Genomic DNA, 17129 nt, shown 5'->3' with positions numbered 1-17129 from the left:
ATATGGTAGCTTTTATTTATTATTATTTATAGTTTTAAATAGGATAACAATTGGTCAATTGTCGCTGTTTGCTTGGGTCAATTTCTCATAATCAATAAAGTAGACCCCTTATCGACGTAGGTTAATGTGTTGTAAATGTGTATATTTCTAACATCGAGTCAAGGACGTATAGAAGTCTAGTTAATAGAGCAAGACGATAGAAAAGTCATGAAGAGGGCAGTTCTCGACACAAGAAAAACAGGTTCGACCGCCGAAGAGGCTAATAAAGAGAAGGCCGGCTGACAGTATATTAGAGGAGCGAGCTGAATCAGAGGCCTATAAACATACCCTCGACTATCTGAAGCTGATAACACTGTTGTTCCTTCAGCGGCATTTGGGCTGATTACGCGCCGTGCATGGTGTAATTCTTCCACTGGTATAAACACGATGCGGAGCTGTCTCCAGACGATAACAATAATGCCTGCACTTTTGCGTCTGAGGTTTATTATGTTGTCTGTATCATTATTGCTCTCCATTGTCGCCACCAGACTCTCAAGTCTCGATCGTCTGTCTGCATCTCCATCAGTCCACAGGGAGTAGATTTAAATGCAATTAGATCTGATGTTTAAGTACTTTTCGCCGAACTCTACATGCTTCACTTTGAGCCTCAGGGGAGGCACTGTGGAATTCAGTTGGTCATGTTGGTTGACTCAAAGCTACTTCCAGGAATATGCATTTGATTATTACAGTAATTTTCTGAACATTTTTTGAAATAATACAGTTTGTAAACAAGCTAAACTCGCTCTTTGACCCATGATCATTATTTTTGCATTTCATACGAGGAGCAAAATATTATAATCATGTTGTCTTTTTTTTTGCGTTGACTCACCATGGCAGACAAAGTCTTTTTTCTGCACATCTGGAACGTTGAGCCCCCTCATTTGGGCGGGGGCCATGCACTGAGTGAAGGGGGCCAAACCCCGCCGAGCCCGGAGCCAATCGGAGAGCCAAGACAGGTGGCAGTCGCAATGGAGGTTGTTGGAGTGCAGACGACTGAAAAGCAAGAGCAAAGGTGAGATTTTGGACAAAGACAAAACGATGGTAAATAGCAGATGAAGCCAAGTTATTCAATAAATGTACTTCAAATGATGAATGAATGCTGTTGAAAATATATCTAAGGAACCTGATTAGGTCTATACTTAAAGTCTTTAGTTAAGGATCTAAAATCACGTCACTTTATCATAAAAAAGGAGAACCCTATACAATAAGATTTTGACACACACAATAAAAATGTTTCTGCCTCACAGGAAAGGGAAGAACACTGGCTGGTAACCATAACTACTGGTGAAAGCATTCAAGTCATTGAATGACCAGTGATCGGGTTGGCATGAACGCTTTCCAGAGGTAGAAGGTTTCCTTCAATCCTATGCAACAAAGGATGGCACACTTTGGTATTACAGTTCCATGGATTTATTTTTAAGATTCTGTTGTATGCGCTGTATTTTAAAAATGTATTCATTATGTTGTGAAAAATACAGGTTATAAGCCATACTAGTCAGTGAGATATCCTGCAAATGGAACTCCAGATCGGAAAACCTTTCATTTATATTAATTTCATATATAATAAGACAACATTTACATTGCTGACCATCAGACAAACAATGTCCGCCACATCACCCTTGTTTTTAGAAAAAGAAAATGTTAAAAATCAATGAGATTGTACTTTATAGTGAAGTCCGTTTGTCTACTACTACTGTAAGAAGACATTGAAATACTCAAAATGTTGGTGCCTCACCGGAAAAAGGAAGTTCCCTAACTGGTTATCATAACATTAGAGTCAAAACTTTTTGGGTCGGCATGAACGCTTTCCACCGCATCTCTTTGTCATCTCAGTCCAATGGATTTGTTTCTAATATTTTGTGTTTTACAGACATGTATTTTCGGATGTTTTTTTTCCATTCTGTAAAAATGCAGGGCAGTTATAAACCATAAGAATCAGTGAGATATCCTTAGAAAAAAAACTGGAACTGCAAATCTGAAAATCTTCACTGCCATACAGTACGTATATAACAAGACAACAAGTTATTTTGCTGACCATCAGTCAAAAACTGACCTCCATGTTTCTCTCTTTTACTGTATAGAGATAGAGAATGTAAAAAAAACATTGAGATTGTACTTTTTCTTGCCATCCATTTGTCTGCTACTACCAAAAGAAAACATTCAAATACAAAAAAATGTCATCATTTTAAGTCAAGATTCACTCCTTTCTCCCTATAACAATGCCTGCGACAATCCAAAATTTATAGGTTACCAAGACTCAAAGTCAGCCTCTTAAAAAGGATCTGAGGAGGATGGAAGGTACTTTCACTGGATTGACCAATAAATATTTTAACCAGTGCGTATGCACCGTATCCAAAAATACAAAGTGAGACAAGAATCATTTGTTTCCCCTCCCTCTGGTCCTAATGACACGACAGAAGTCGGCAAAACCAATTTATCCAAGTAGTTAACGACAGCTATAATTCCGAGTGTGCAGCTGCCGCAACATTAAGGGTAACGCTCAATCTAGAACACATCAGGTGACGATTCATGTCGCAGAGATCACAACAGGCTGCACAGTTGACACCGCACAGACACACAGAGAGCGAGAGGAGGGGAGGCTGGAGAGCAGAATGTCTTGTCAGCGTATTATATGCCAGCCGGGATATCTGGCCTTTCAGAGGACAGGCCCCGCTTTGTAATAAAGCAGAGGACAAATCCTGTTATGGAGTAGAGATGGGCTCATTGATGCTAGCAGCGGGGGCAGCGGGTTTTAATACTGCTCTCACATTATAAATCCAGTTTATAGTCAAACCCCCGCCTGGAGATAGCCGCGTCCCAAGACCACCCCCGACTCAGCCTTAATTACTGACAAGTAGGATTAAAACACAGGGGAGAATGGAAACAGGCAGGGGGCCGGGTGAAAGTGTTGGTGCGACGACTGCATTCGTGTGCGACTGTGTGATAAGGTTCAACGTGATTATTGGTTCGCGGGTGACTTGAGGCATTGAACACTGTTTCTGCTTGTGTGTGTGTGTTTGTGTGGTTCATTTTCAGAAGGCAACACGCTCAGCTTTGGGACAACATACGCACACTGCGAGATTGAATCAGTGGGGGTTCTAATCTTTTCATTTGTTTGATTTTCCGACTCTGAGGCATCATGATGGGAGATCATTAAGGCTCATAAAAAGAAGGGAGGCTGAAAACATGAGAGCGAGGGAGAGGGCAGTCAGACGGTTGGAATGGTAGATTTATAGTTATAGCTTTGAGCATTAGGGTCCACAAACTTATCTGTGAAAGGATTTGCGGGGGATGTTTGACTTTAATGGTCATTAAACCAAAAATTCTTCAATCTAATTATAACCTCAACCAACTAAACTATAGCGAGACAGTTATATTTTAAGACAACTCCAAAGGCAACTTCCATCAATTTATCCAAGAGGAGTGTCAACAGGTTGGACAGATTTATCAGAAAGGCTGGCTCTGTGGTTGGCATGAAGCTGGACTCACTGGTAACAGTTGCACAAAGGAGATCTCTGGACAAACTACTGTCCATCATGGATGATGACAGTCATCCTCTGAACACAGTCATCAGTGATCAGAGAAGCAGAAGGAGTGCATGGATGCTCCTTCCCAGACGTAACACTAATAAACTCAGGGACTCATTCATTACCCCGTGCTATTAGACTTTTTATTTGTACATTGCTCTTTTTATTTGCCCATTATTCTTGTTTTTTTATGAAACTATCGCCTGCAGTGTACTGGAAACCCAATTTTGAATAAAGTGTATTTATCTATCAACCAATTTGCTTCTTGTCTTCTTACCCTCCAATCCTCAGGATGCATTTTGTTGCAAATTCTCTCCCTTCTTTTCCCAGGGATAGAATTTTTCAGTTTACTTAATCACGCAAGGATTGCCACAATGGGCGATACAGTTAGTTCAAATGGACTGGTATACCAGGAAAAAGTAAAGTGGCTGGTAGAACCTATATCTCTCCCTTTCCTTTAAACGTTTTGCAATCAGTTGAATCCTCGTCCGTTTTGACAGTATTGGGTATATCTAGCTGCTGACTGCTTCAGTCATTTGGGATATGACTGAAGCTTTCAGGCAGAAGAAAATGTAACGTTTCGACCCTCAACCACAATGCCCTCCAGTTGGCGGGTCACAGCCCATCTTCTGCTGGATCCTGGCTTAACTCTTCTATCTCTGAACCCAGCAAGAGTCACACTCAGTTGCTCTACCAAACCTAAGAACGTCTGTCTTCCTCTCCACTTCTGCTATCCCGAAGGGCCATGAGAGTGTGAAATCCCTGAACCCAACCTCAACTGGGATTAGCCAGGCCTGACAATCTCTGGCTCTGCGTTCTTGGATCGAGTCCTGGTACTTTTTGGATTATTTCTTTTAGGCCTCAAGGCATCTATCTTCTCGTAAGTTCAATCAGAATGATCTTCTTGGCTTTTTGGGACAAGATGACTATGTAGGGCCTCAGGAAGGTTTGGACAACCAGGGGGAAATACACATACTTTCCCCACCCTTAATGGTGTTGACAGCAGAAATTATTTTAGATGTTTTTGTATTAGACAAAATGGTTTTACTATCCATCCTCAGGATAAAGTCTTCTTTATGGTGTCACCTATGTTGTGGAGGAAGATGCTCAGCACTTTATATCCTTTAAAGTTACAATCCTGAGAAATCTTGCCAGCTAGATATGTTTGTTTTAGCATTACGGGGTAGCAAAAAACGAAAGGAACACATAGTCAAACTCAAATACTCTTCCAGTTTCTTTCCAATGTTCTTGTCTAACAGAAGAACATACTTAATTTTGAAAACAAATAAAGCCGAGTACACAGGTAAACCACTCTTTTCAAAGGGACTTGCAGGAAGAACCTAATGAAATATTCTTCTTTTTAAAATGAATTAGTGACTTTTACAATGGTCCCAAATTCAATATCGTTTTTTGAGGGCAGAGCAACATGAATTTAATTCAGGAGGAAGAAGCGAAGAGGATGAATAGCGAGGGAAAGGGATCAGGACAAATAGGAGTTGAACATGACCTGTGAAAGTACAGTAAAGGAAGGAGAGTCTTGCAGTCACAAGTGCTGAAAAATAATCCTATTCATGATGGAAAAAGGGGGGAAGCAGTAATGATGACAAAAGCGAGTCGGAAATGAGACGCTGAGGTGTGAATTGGGATGCAGAGGATAAAATGAGAAGGAAGGAGAAAATAGGAGCAGACAGTCAGTCAGTGTTGACAGAAAACAGAAGCAGACAAGGGTTCTGATTAAAAGATATTGGATATTGGTAACTGTGCGCTCAATCTGTGGCCGACCTGTAGCTGCGCCGCTGCCAGAAATCCAATTTTGTCTCCCTGATTCGGAGCTGAGACTAGAGCGGCGGCACATTGGAGGAAATTTCCAAACACATGCTGATTTGCTGCCTTTTTTAAGGCCATAAACAATAAATAGATGTGTTTATTTTTTGTTGAGAAAATCCCCCAATTTCTGAATCTTAAAGAGGTTTGCGTGACCACATGAGTCACAGAAGGAAATCCCTCTCTGGGAATGATGGTTTGGCAACATCCGAACCTTAGTGCGGCTGACAAGAACGCTCCTTGTTGAGATGTTGTGACATCACCATGGCTACTTTACAATCATCTTCCCACTAGGAGAGGATGCAGATGAAGATAAACATGCAAAGGCGATGGATCCTAGGATCAATAGAGGGAGGGAGGGGCGGGCGGTCGTCGGTTTGCGGTGGACGTTGGATCGTGTCTGCCCTTGCATCTCTGAATGAAGTTTTGGCTAATAAGTCCAAGCAGATTGAACTCTTGAGTCACAGCAGTCTTATATTGTGGTCAGATGCGTGTGTGTGTGTATTTTTTGCATAATGGCAAAATGATTATTCTTACTCATGGAACAATAGAGCTGTCGGGATATTCATGTGGCACAGTAATAGGATCATAAAGAGAGTCAGCAAGTGTGTTCGGTTCCATGAGACAGTTCTTAAGAAAGCTTCCTTGATCTGAAAACCCATGAGGTTTCAGTGTCAGGTCATTGGAGAATTCTTACTATTAACCCATGAGTTCGCTTTTTTTATGAGAGAAAAACTATTTTAAAACTAATTCAAAGTCTCAATTATCTAAACTAAACTGTTCGCAAGATGACCTCCAAAAGATGGACAAAAATAGCTTTAAGAAAAGGCTTGTCAAGAAGAGATCAAGGTTTCACGAAGATAAATAACTAGGAGGTTACCGAGAACTGGAGAAAAAGTGATTTAGGACGACTGTGATTGGTTGACCAGGTTTGCAGAGGTGGGGGGCGATCGCCCAGGGAAATACCGAAGGTGGCAGGGGACGACCACCAGCATGTGTTCGAAACAGATCAGCCATGAACCGTGGCACATAAGATGGATGAGGTTGACCTGCGACTTGTTGCGATGATAAAACATCACACTTCAGTGCTACACAGGAGCATTTTTTGACAGTCTTGGTATTTTCAAGATTTTTATTGCTGTAGAATCTTTTAGGAATCAGATATTGCTTTTGTCCAGTGAGTTTTCGACCATATAATAACTAATATTAATGAAATGGGTTATTTTTTAACAGTAGAAAACATGGATGAGTCATTTTAACTAGTTTACATTTAACCTTCTAGACATTCATTAAAGTCTCTTCAGACAATAAACAAGTTAATATTTTGGTGTTTTTAGCTCGTCACCAAAACAGCTTTATGCATGGATTCCAGGCTTTTTACATAGTAACTACCTAACGAGCTTTCTAGCAAAATATACAACACCTTTTAACTCACTTAACAAACCACAAATCACATTTCCTTTTAACACGGCTTTTTCTTCATCTCACTTCCTCCCATTGAACTCATCATTCCAGGCGATGTGTTCACTGAAATTTTTATCTAACCTTTTCTTTAAGTTAGAAAAACTCAGATCATGAATTCAAGATATTTTATATTCAACTTTTGTTGACATTATTCCTTTTTTTAAGGTCAAAAAGTGAGGATTTTGGTGTTTTTGGCTGGTGTGGTAGATCCTGAAACATTTCCTGAACTAAAGCTAAAACTAAAACTGCTTTATGTAAGGATTAAAGGTTAGAAAAATAATAATGCTTAGCTATCTTTCTAACAATGATTTTCTAACTCACCAAATAATCCACAAATCACGTTCCATAATAAAATTATAACCCAGCTTTCTCTTAAACTCACTCCCTCTCATTGAACTGTATTCAGTACAATCTTTAGCATTGATTTTCTTCTTTCATTGAGCTCAGGTGTTCCGTTTACTCAAAAGTCCTGATCACTTTCTTATTAAAAATGTCCAAGCAGTAAGGAAGGATTTTGAGGAAATAATCTTGATGACATACAAGTTGATTTAAATGAAGAAATTAAGGTTTTTACTTACAGTGTCCGCAGCTTTGGCATGTGGTTGAAGCTTGACAGAGGGATGAGGGTGATGTTGTTGTTGTTGAGGGTGCTAGAAACAGAACAAACATACAAGAAATGTTTAGTTTTTGCGGTCCAATATGTATATTTGCAGTGTAAGAAAACAGACATGCAACATTCACACACAAACAAACTCATGAATTAAACAACGGCCGCGGTTGTATTCAGATCCTGCAAACTCTCTGTTCTTCTATTCCGATCGTGCAATCGTGTCAACGCTGTCTCTGACTATTAACTCCCTCATAAAGTACACTACGTCTCATGTGTAGTATCGACCTTGTCTGTCATTACAACCCAAACACACACGAGAGCAATCCCAGAGTGCACTGCCAGAAACACTACACCTATTGATTCTCAGCCGTTTTCTTGTTTAGAGTCAGAAAAAGTGGGGGGAAAAAAATGCATGAAAAAAACCATGTTCCATCAGAAAAAAAAAACCCTGAGAGATCCCGGCACATGGAAAGACTAGTAAAAGCTGCATAAATACCCAACACTTATGGGAGGGAGTAAATATAGCTCGGCAGGAGCCGCATGGCTGGAGCGCGGCATGCATGCACATAAAAATATATTACGCTACAACAACACACACAAGTAGACGAAGACAAACGACTCCCATAATCTAATAAGTCTCCAGTGAGAATGTGCAGAAACGGAGAGAATATGGAAAAATATCGAGGCAGGATTGTTATATCAACTTCATAAGCCAAAAAAACGCAATCATTTAGTTCATGTTTGTTGTTTTAAAATGCATAATAGCCCCTGGTTTGTTGCTATGGCGATAGTCGAGGATTCAACTGCCTCACTTCCAACTTTACTCTCAAGTGTTTTGGACATTGTTTTACCGAGTTCTTCTTCTAGCTTGCAACTCAAACGAGTACACAGAATACTTAAATCACATATGTCAAACTTAAGGCTGTATGTGGTGCAGGAAGTAGATTAATGTTGATGTGTTGCCTCTATGAAGATGTCAGTGTTTAAGATGAGAAAAGGGATACAATTATACTTCTTTTAAAGTGATAATTCACCTAAAATTCAAGTTTAACTCATTTTCTACTCACCCTCATGTCAACTAAGGCGTATGTTCATTTTAATGTAGCGACTGGAGCTCAGTTGTCTTCTTCATCTTAGTCCAAAAACACACTAAAAAACCTCCAAATACCTCCATGCTGCACGTATGTATCAATATTGGGAATTTTTCCAGATAAAACTTTAAGCTTGTTTTTAGCCAAAGATTCCAGGCTATCAGTCTTGTTGTAGCTGGAGCTAAAAGACTGGGAGCTTCTGCTACAAGAAGGATTAAAATATACAGATTTATTTAAGTTTTGGTCCGTCCAATTGCTCTCGTCAAGGCTTCAATCCAAGATGAACGTTACAGGCGAGCAGTACGAAGGTATTTGGGTGTTTTTAAGTGTGTCTTTTTGGATGAAGATAAAGCAAAGACAATTTAGCTCCAGTCGCTACATTGGCATGGAAATACATTTTTGTCTATAACTCTAAAAAGAAACTTATTACTCTGAAAATAAACACGACCCTTAGTCGACATGAGGGTGAGCAGAAAATGAGTGAAATTAGAATTTTTGGTGAATCACTTTAAGAGACTTAAAGTAAAAGATAATTGAAAGTAAATATAGTCATACAACTCATACTCCCAGATAAATATACATTTTGTTTGACGCAGGATCATAGACCTAAGGTCCTCCTGGGAATCTTCCTACAGAAGAGCAGAGAAATAAAAAGCAAAATTGCACTTTTCACTAAGACGGTGACCCTGAAAACCACCAAGAGATAAGTGACAAATTGATGGATCCAATGGATGGTTAAGTCAGCAGAATAGTTAAGGCAAGTTTTCAACTTTTAGACATCTTATCTGATACAGTACAAGTTGTTCCTCTTTTATATAGAATTTTTAAAACTGTATTAATCAAACATGCATCTAAAAGATGTAAAAAATAAGCCTTTAATGACCTATTAAGACTGTCCTGAGATGAAAAGTAGAAGAAATAGAATCACATGTGCAAACTTGCTGTTCCTCAAGTTTCATGAATAAGTAAAAACAGAACAATTTACTTCGAGATTTTAGCCAAACCAACGCTGGTTAGAAAACGCATTGTATATCCAGTGAGGTCATCTTTCATCAACCGATCACTCGTCACGTTTGCCAATTCATTTAGCACGACAACAAGGTCATCTTCTGTCTTGGCAAAGTGGTCGTCATTGAAATTAAAATGTTAAAAATGGGAGCCAAATTCAAAATGATGGTTTGTCATCTTCGCTGGAATCCTTCCTGGAAGTGTTTGTTTTGGTGCCGACACCCACAAATCCTGAAAATAGAGTTTTCTCTTCACTCTGTTGACATTACTACTTTTCGTTGTCCCTGTGATTGCCAGAGCGGCCGCAGTGGCCTCGGCAGACAGATTAGGTTTCACACACACAGACACACACACAGACAGACACACAGACACACACACAGACACACACACACATCAAGATCGCAGCTCTGGTCAGTGTTGTCAGGGGTGATTCCTTTCAGTATATGCAATTTAATTGTGGAATAACAATAATTTCCCTCTGCAATTTCCCCGTCAGTTACTCTCCTACTGACTCGGTTTACTCCCCCCGAACGTCACTTTGGCTTAATAAAGTGGCGACTGAACTGGTCGGGGCCAGAACAAACATCGTTACGAAACTGTTACGACAATATTTCAAGGTTCATTACAGAAAACAGATTTGGTTTGGGATTGTTTCTTAACATAATCATCCTGAATCGAGGTATAAATGTAGAGCTTATGTTCAGATAGTCATGGTGATCGTGAGCTTCGATACAACTGGAGAAAATTCAATTAAAAAAACTGTTGATATTTATTGTCGTTAAAAGTGATGAATTGTGGGTATTAAACTCTATTTACATGTGCGTAGATGCTAGAAAATGTTCAGCTACCAAGAGAAAAAAACAAATGTTTTCATCGGTCAAGTGGTCAATTTGGGGTTTTTCTCAGAATAGATGAAGTATCGTCGGCCCTATCCAAGTAAACTGTGTTTACTAAGCACGCTTCTGAAGTGTACCTGTAACTGGGCAGAGTGCTGGGATTGTCCACCCACACATTTCTTTGTGTCAACTGTTGTTGTTATTTTAAAATAATACGCTGCCAGGAAACAAGCTGTCATTTTAAGATACTGTAAGATTTCACACTCAAGTCAAAAGGGAAGAGGACGACTGAAAGGTTGTTGTTTTTTTTAACAATTGTATTTTTGGAATAATTTTATTCAAACATTTGTGTATTAAGAAAAAAGTTGCGTGTATATATTAGATAATGGAATTAATACATTAAATTAATCTAAAAATCAATGCTTTTTTTCAACAGATTGATATTGGAATAAAAATATTTGAAAAATATAATTGTCAAAAATCTATATTTTTTCATTCGTACCCTTTTTAAATTCAATATCAAAATGTTGGTATAATATTGCTAACAGACAATACCATAAGGGTACAAAGCTAGTTGATCGAACGGTCGTGTGATCATCTGCATGATTGGCGGATAGTTTGATCAATAAAGAACTTAATTTTGATACAATTTCTTTTTTAACCCATCAATATTTTGATGGCACAAATAAATCCACAGAAGACAATCATTTGGGTCAAGGATGAATTAAATGAAGACTTTGTTGTGAATATGTTGGAAAAAACAAAACAAATAAACAAATTGTTGTTACATTGCAGATAGAAAAACTATGCTTTGGAAAATGTATGTTATAGTCAAAACTAAAGGGGGTTGATGGAAATATGGTGTGATCTCTTTTGTGAAAAAATACTCAATATAGAACAAATAAACGTATTGAAATACACAGTTTGTACTCATAAAATATTGTTTATTATCTTAATAAAAAGTCAAGGAGGACAATTTTTGATCTTAAAGTAATTGTTACACGAACAAGTTTAATAGAAATATTGACTTTTTCTTAGTACAACCCATACTTTTATCATATTTAATCAAATGGTCGACAGTCAAAAGAAACCCTGGAAATGTTGCCGATCCGTAATATTGACGGACAACCTCTCACGCACACAAACAGCAACAACGTTTCCTAAATGAAAGGAGCAAGTAGAGAACAGACAATTCCGCTCGTCAACATTTGTTGTACCGTCTACAATCAAAACTTTTCTTTTATCTGCTTGTTTAAACTCATGGCTACAGAAAATCATCAGCAGTGTTTACTCAGGCTTTAGCATCAAACATCAACATTTGGTAAACAAACGAAAAATATATTTATACCAACATAATCTCTGATGCATCCAGATGGGGATTTTCCACAAGTCCCAAAGCCCTTTTTTATGCGAGTCTAAACTTTATAATCCTTCAGGTCTGATAGAACCAAAGCGGCCCAACTGCCACATAATCATACAGAACGAAACCAGAACCTTGGCAGTACGATCAGTACATTTCACAACCGTTATAAGTTGCAGAAAATACTTTTACTAGCATCCTGAAGCTGGAGATTGTTCCAAAAGTGAAGCTATGATTCCACACCGAGACAGATTTACTGGTTTCATGTGCTTTAAATGTATCCAAATTTATTGTTCCTTTTATCAAAGCTGCACAGAATCACGGCGCTTCAAGAAAATCACGCTTGGATGATGGAAAGTATAGACGAGTTGCTCGGACACACAGGTGCTCACATTACTGCACGCGATTTAAATTACGAGGCACTCGGCTGAACGTAGATCAACTCATACAGGCTCTCGAACATTCTATATATATATTTAAGGTCAATCTGAAAAAAAAAAAAAAAAAATCTCAAATAGAACCCTATGTCTCCATATAAAACCATTCCAGATGAACTACAAATAAATCTTGAAATTAAAAGCAGAGAGAGACTATCTAGGAAGTTCAAAATAAAACGCATCCAGATTCCATTTATTATCTGTATTTCTGTAGGTTTCCTTCAACACTCCTCATCATCCTCTAACCCTAGGTAGCTGGGATGGAATGTAGCCTTCGACAGCCCAATTTTGAATACAAGGAATAGAATGAATAGATAAATTAAATGTTTTTTTATCAAGACTTCAATTATTATTTTAATACTACCAACTTTAAAAATGAATTTCCATTTCAAAAGCATTTTAATTACATTATTAATGACTTTTAACTATTTTAGAGATCAAAAGAACATTTTTAAAGGGCAACTAATTTGAAAACCCAACTCTCCTGACTCATTCACATGATTCAAATGTTAAAGTCTTCCTCTCCAAGATGGAGTAATTCCTAAATAAACTTTATAAAGTCCTTCGCCTGTCTCGTAACCTTTTGTTCGTCAGGTTTTCAGAGTGGATTCCATTATATAAGGAGCTTTACTGTAATTACGCCCCGCTTTGTTTATACAGGGAGTCTCTCAAAGGTGGAGACTTCCTGGACACACCTTGACGATTGACTCATCACAGCAAAGTGGCCGTGGTTATGGTAAACAATATTTAATCTCCAGTAAAACAAAGTGTTTTCAGTGGGTGTGTCTTGTGTCCATTTTCTAATGTATATATTTAAATGAAAATACTTTTGTACAAACAGACACATACTGATGAGTACAACAGAGTCCAAGATCCATTTAAGACACACTTAAATCAACACATTAGTTGCCCTTAAACTACTTACTGGTTAAAGGGAAAAGGAGAAGTTCTACTCCAGGTCCCTCACAGGTCTTAAGCTTCTTAACTACTCTTTAATACACTGAATAAATCAACAAGCATGTTTTTCTGCACAATAATAATATTGGACCGTGAGAGTTTTTTTTTCTTTTTGGAAGCTGGTCTGACATTAATAGAGTGAAAACCATGGTCTTTGATTCAAAGAAGCAGATCTCGATCCTGTTTTTTCCCTCTCATGAAAAATTCCAGTTTACAAAAAAACCCTCAAAATCAATCCTTGTAACCGGTGACATTTGTATTCCGTCGTACAAAAAACCGGCTCCACCGCAGTGTAATTTGCAAAGCAGTGCCACCTGACATATACGCGCGCACGTGTGCGTCGCTGCGATGCCCTGAGTCAGCATGTGCACGCTCGCCTGACTCTGCATGTGTGTGTGTGTTTGCAATGCAGTGGTCTTCCCGTTGCAGTAAAAAGGGGGCTCTCTGCAGTCAGTGATGGAGGAGACTCTTTAGATGCAGCCCACCGGGGAGATGCTATCGCTTTGTGTGTGCGAGTGTGTGTGTGTGTGTGTGTGTGTGTGCGTAACAGAGAGTGTGAAGGAGAGCGACGTTATCGTTTGTGTCTTTGCTGCAGCCGACACGTTGAGGTCAAACTCTGTCACCTCATTAACACCACACACGTCGACGGGAAGGGAACCGACGAACCACTTTCCAAGATGATGGTTTAGTTAGATTGCACCTCAATTTTAATTCACCATCAAATAATGTCATTGTTTTTTGGTCCATATTTTGGTAGATAAAGTACATTTTGATACACATACTATATAATGTTTAGAGTTTGGATTGTTGGAGATTTTTGTGTGTTCTATTTTTTCAAGTAGAGTTGGTTTCGCAAAGAACAAAAACAAAGTTATTGAGTGTTGACAGACTTTTTATCAGAACAATTTGATAAATTTCAAACCAACTTTTCAATATCTTTAAGTGAACCAAGTTGTTTTTTTGACTGTACAAATTTTAATTAAAAAAAAACAAACATATTAAAACGAATGAACCTCTAAAAATGACAACAATGAGCTGCTTTAAAAGTATTTTACTGACATTTCCATGATTTTGTTTTTGCTTTAATTGGAAAAATTAATGAATCATTGCAAAATAGTACAGATGTTGTTAAATAACAATTAATTTTTTCACCGTAAATACACATTTTAATGCTTAAAAAACATTTTTAAAACTAATGACTGTCTAAAAGTGACGATAATGAGCTGCTTTAAAAGTATTTTGCAGACATTTCCGCCATTTTGTTTTTGCTTTAATTGGAAGAATGAATGAATCATTGCAAAATAGTGCAGATGTTGTAAATAACAATTATTTTTTTCACTGTAAACACACATTTCAATGCTTAAAAAACATTTAAAAACTAATGACTGTCTAAAAGTGACGACAATGAGCTGCTTTAAAAGTATTTTGCTGACATTTACGCCATTTTATTTTTGCTGTAGAAGTATTTTGCTGACATTTACGCCACTTTGTGTTTGCTTTAATTGGAAGAATGAATGAATCACTGCACATTAGTGCAGGTGTTGCAAAATAATTATTGCATTGTTTGCTGTAAATACACATTTCAATGCTCAAAAACTGATTTTAAAACTAATGAACCTCTAAATATGATATCAATGTTCTGCTGTAGAAGTATTTTTGCTGACATTTACGCCACTTTGTTTTTGCTTTAATTGGAAGAATGAGTGAATCGCTGCAAAATAGTGCAGATGTTGCAAAATAACAATTACAATTGCTATTGTAAAACACATTTTAATGCTTAAAAAACACGTTTTAAAACAAATAAAACTCTAAAATGACAACAATGAGCTGCTGTAGCAGTGGTCATCTGACATTTCCGCCATCTTGTTTTTGCTTGAATTGGAATTATCTGATTTTTTTTTTTAAATGTATGATGTCACTATAAAATGGTGCCAAATGTAGCCAATGGGTCAAAAGTTTATTAATAGTACTACGCTGCAAAAAGGAAAATAAATGTACTGTGAAAAGAACTTGAACACTCAAATTAAATATTCAGAGACAAAAACGGATATAGCTATTTTTCAAGATTGTAAAACTTGTTTTTCTTTGATAAAAATCTGGTCCACTTGTTGTTCCACGAGTTTGAACTCATTTAACTGTTTTGTTTTTTTCCCACACGGGTGCTTCAGGAAGGCCAACTATCGAAAACGACTTAAAGGCTTTTTTCAATCGTGTGAAGAGCCCTCAGCGTCTTCCCCAAGGCCTCATTACGACATTCAGAAGAAATACAAACACTTTTCTCCTTCGAGCATGCGCCCGATTAACCCTTTCTACAACCGCCAAGACCGTTTACTTTTCCTATCATCTGTGCAAAAAATATGAGACATTTTTCACCCCTTTCATCACTACTATGGGGTGCAAATTGCACCAGTTTATTTGGAATTCACATCTTTTTTTTAACCAAAATTGAAATAGCTTGCGGTATATTAACCTACATTTTTGACTGTTTAATAATGTTTTTTATTGGAAATACAAACCTAAAATCAATGAGTTTCCAACTCAAACAAACTCCAACTTTTACCTATAAATTGCAATTTTTACAAATATTTTACTCATTAATTTACACGACAAATTACAAATGAAATTACACATTAAATGACACACTTAATTACATTAGTTGACAGTATCGTTTTCTACCCAAGACTTGTTGACCATGAAGTGGCTCCAGAGATACCAGGAAACCTGTCAATAACCTGAGATAACGAAGATAAATGACGCAGCACTTCCACCATAACACGAGTATATATGTATCAGACGGAGACGTACCATTAGGTGTCACATGACTGAAAGACAGAAGGACCTGTGCTTGTGTGGAGTATCTTAGCTGGACAGCTGCTGCCCTTCCCTCGCCTGAGTCAGGTGATCCAAATCACTGACCCGTGAATCCATCAGTCACTGGAGAGAAGCGCATCGGCCCGACTTCACTCTTTCACCAGCTGGTTAATTGACGTTTGAATGCATCGAGGCGAACGCAGGTGAAGATATTGTGCTTTACGAAATGAAAGATAAGAACTACTTGGTGTGTTCACTATCAGTGAGCTTCTTCAGGCAACAGCTTGAAGGTCAAAACGCTCCACACACACACACACAAGCTTTACGAGTCTTTACATCCGAGAGTAAAAAAAAGGGGTTTTAGTTGAATTGTTTCATATTTGAACTTTCCCACAGGGTTTAGCACCTACTTTGCTGCTTCACACGGACCAGCTCACAGCGTTTGTGTGTTTCTCTCTATTCGCGAGTGCATCGGAGGCCGGTTTAATAAAATCTTAAGGGTTTGAACAACAGAAGTCAAACAATTTGCTTCAGAAAATTGACATTTCCAGGGCGTTGCCCATGGAAACCAACCCTGGGAAAAGGCCAGTGGTGGACTTCTTGCGCATAGGACATTGACAATGAAATAAAGATGATTAAATAAACAGTTTTTCAAACCATTGGTCAAAAAACCAAACACGTGGGTATTTCCGCTAATAAATTAAAAATAAATAACTGTAGCGAGTAGTACTCAGCGTATATTTTATCTTTACACTGACTTGATGAAATGAATTGATGAGGAATTAGCAACAACAATTAGCAGCTTTCCATTTGTGTTCTTTCCATTTGAGTAATGGAAAATTGTGCACCAAATTATAGTATTATTCAACCAGACAGTTTTAAATTGTAAATAGTTGCTATTGTAACTATCAAATAGGAAGTAGTAAGCATGTATATTTAATGCTTGCATGGACTTAAAAGATCGCTAGCGTCATTTTCCCACAGCAACCGATTCCGAAAGAATGTTGGTTGGTATTTCGAGTGGTGGCCGGATGTAAACAGCGACGTCTTACCAAGAGTTATTTCATTCAGAAGTTTTACAATTAAAGCTAATAAATTATCAATTTAGATGTAAAATGCAATTTAGGAATTAGTAACAACACCTCGCAGTTTTAATTTATGTTCT

General features: G+C 37.9%; 1 protein-coding gene across 3 annotated transcripts in view; it reads right to left on the bottom strand.

The window, feature by feature from the left end:
* Positions 1–17129, bottom strand: part of slit3 (slit homolog 3 (Drosophila)) — a 258143-nt gene that overhangs the window by 62174 nt on the left and 178840 nt on the right. For all 3 annotated transcript variants that reach the window (XM_087799783.1, XM_087799784.1, XM_087799782.1), the window contains 2 exons: positions 7433–7504; positions 869–1032 (listed from right to left, as the gene is read on the bottom strand). In XM_087799783.1, coding sequence (XP_087655909.1) covers positions 869–1032; positions 7433–7504 — 236 coding nt within the window. The remainder of the gene's footprint in view (positions 1–868; positions 1033–7432; positions 7505–17129) is intronic.

This window comes from Callionymus lyra, chromosome 9 (genome assembly GCF_982586985.1).
Source record: "Callionymus lyra chromosome 9, fCalLyr1.hap1.1, whole genome shotgun sequence".
NCBI classification, from domain to species: Eukaryota; Metazoa; Chordata; class Actinopteri; order Syngnathiformes; family Callionymidae; genus Callionymus; species Callionymus lyra.
Note: the sequence above shows the minus strand (reverse complement) of the source record. Positions and strands in the feature narration are given on the sequence as shown.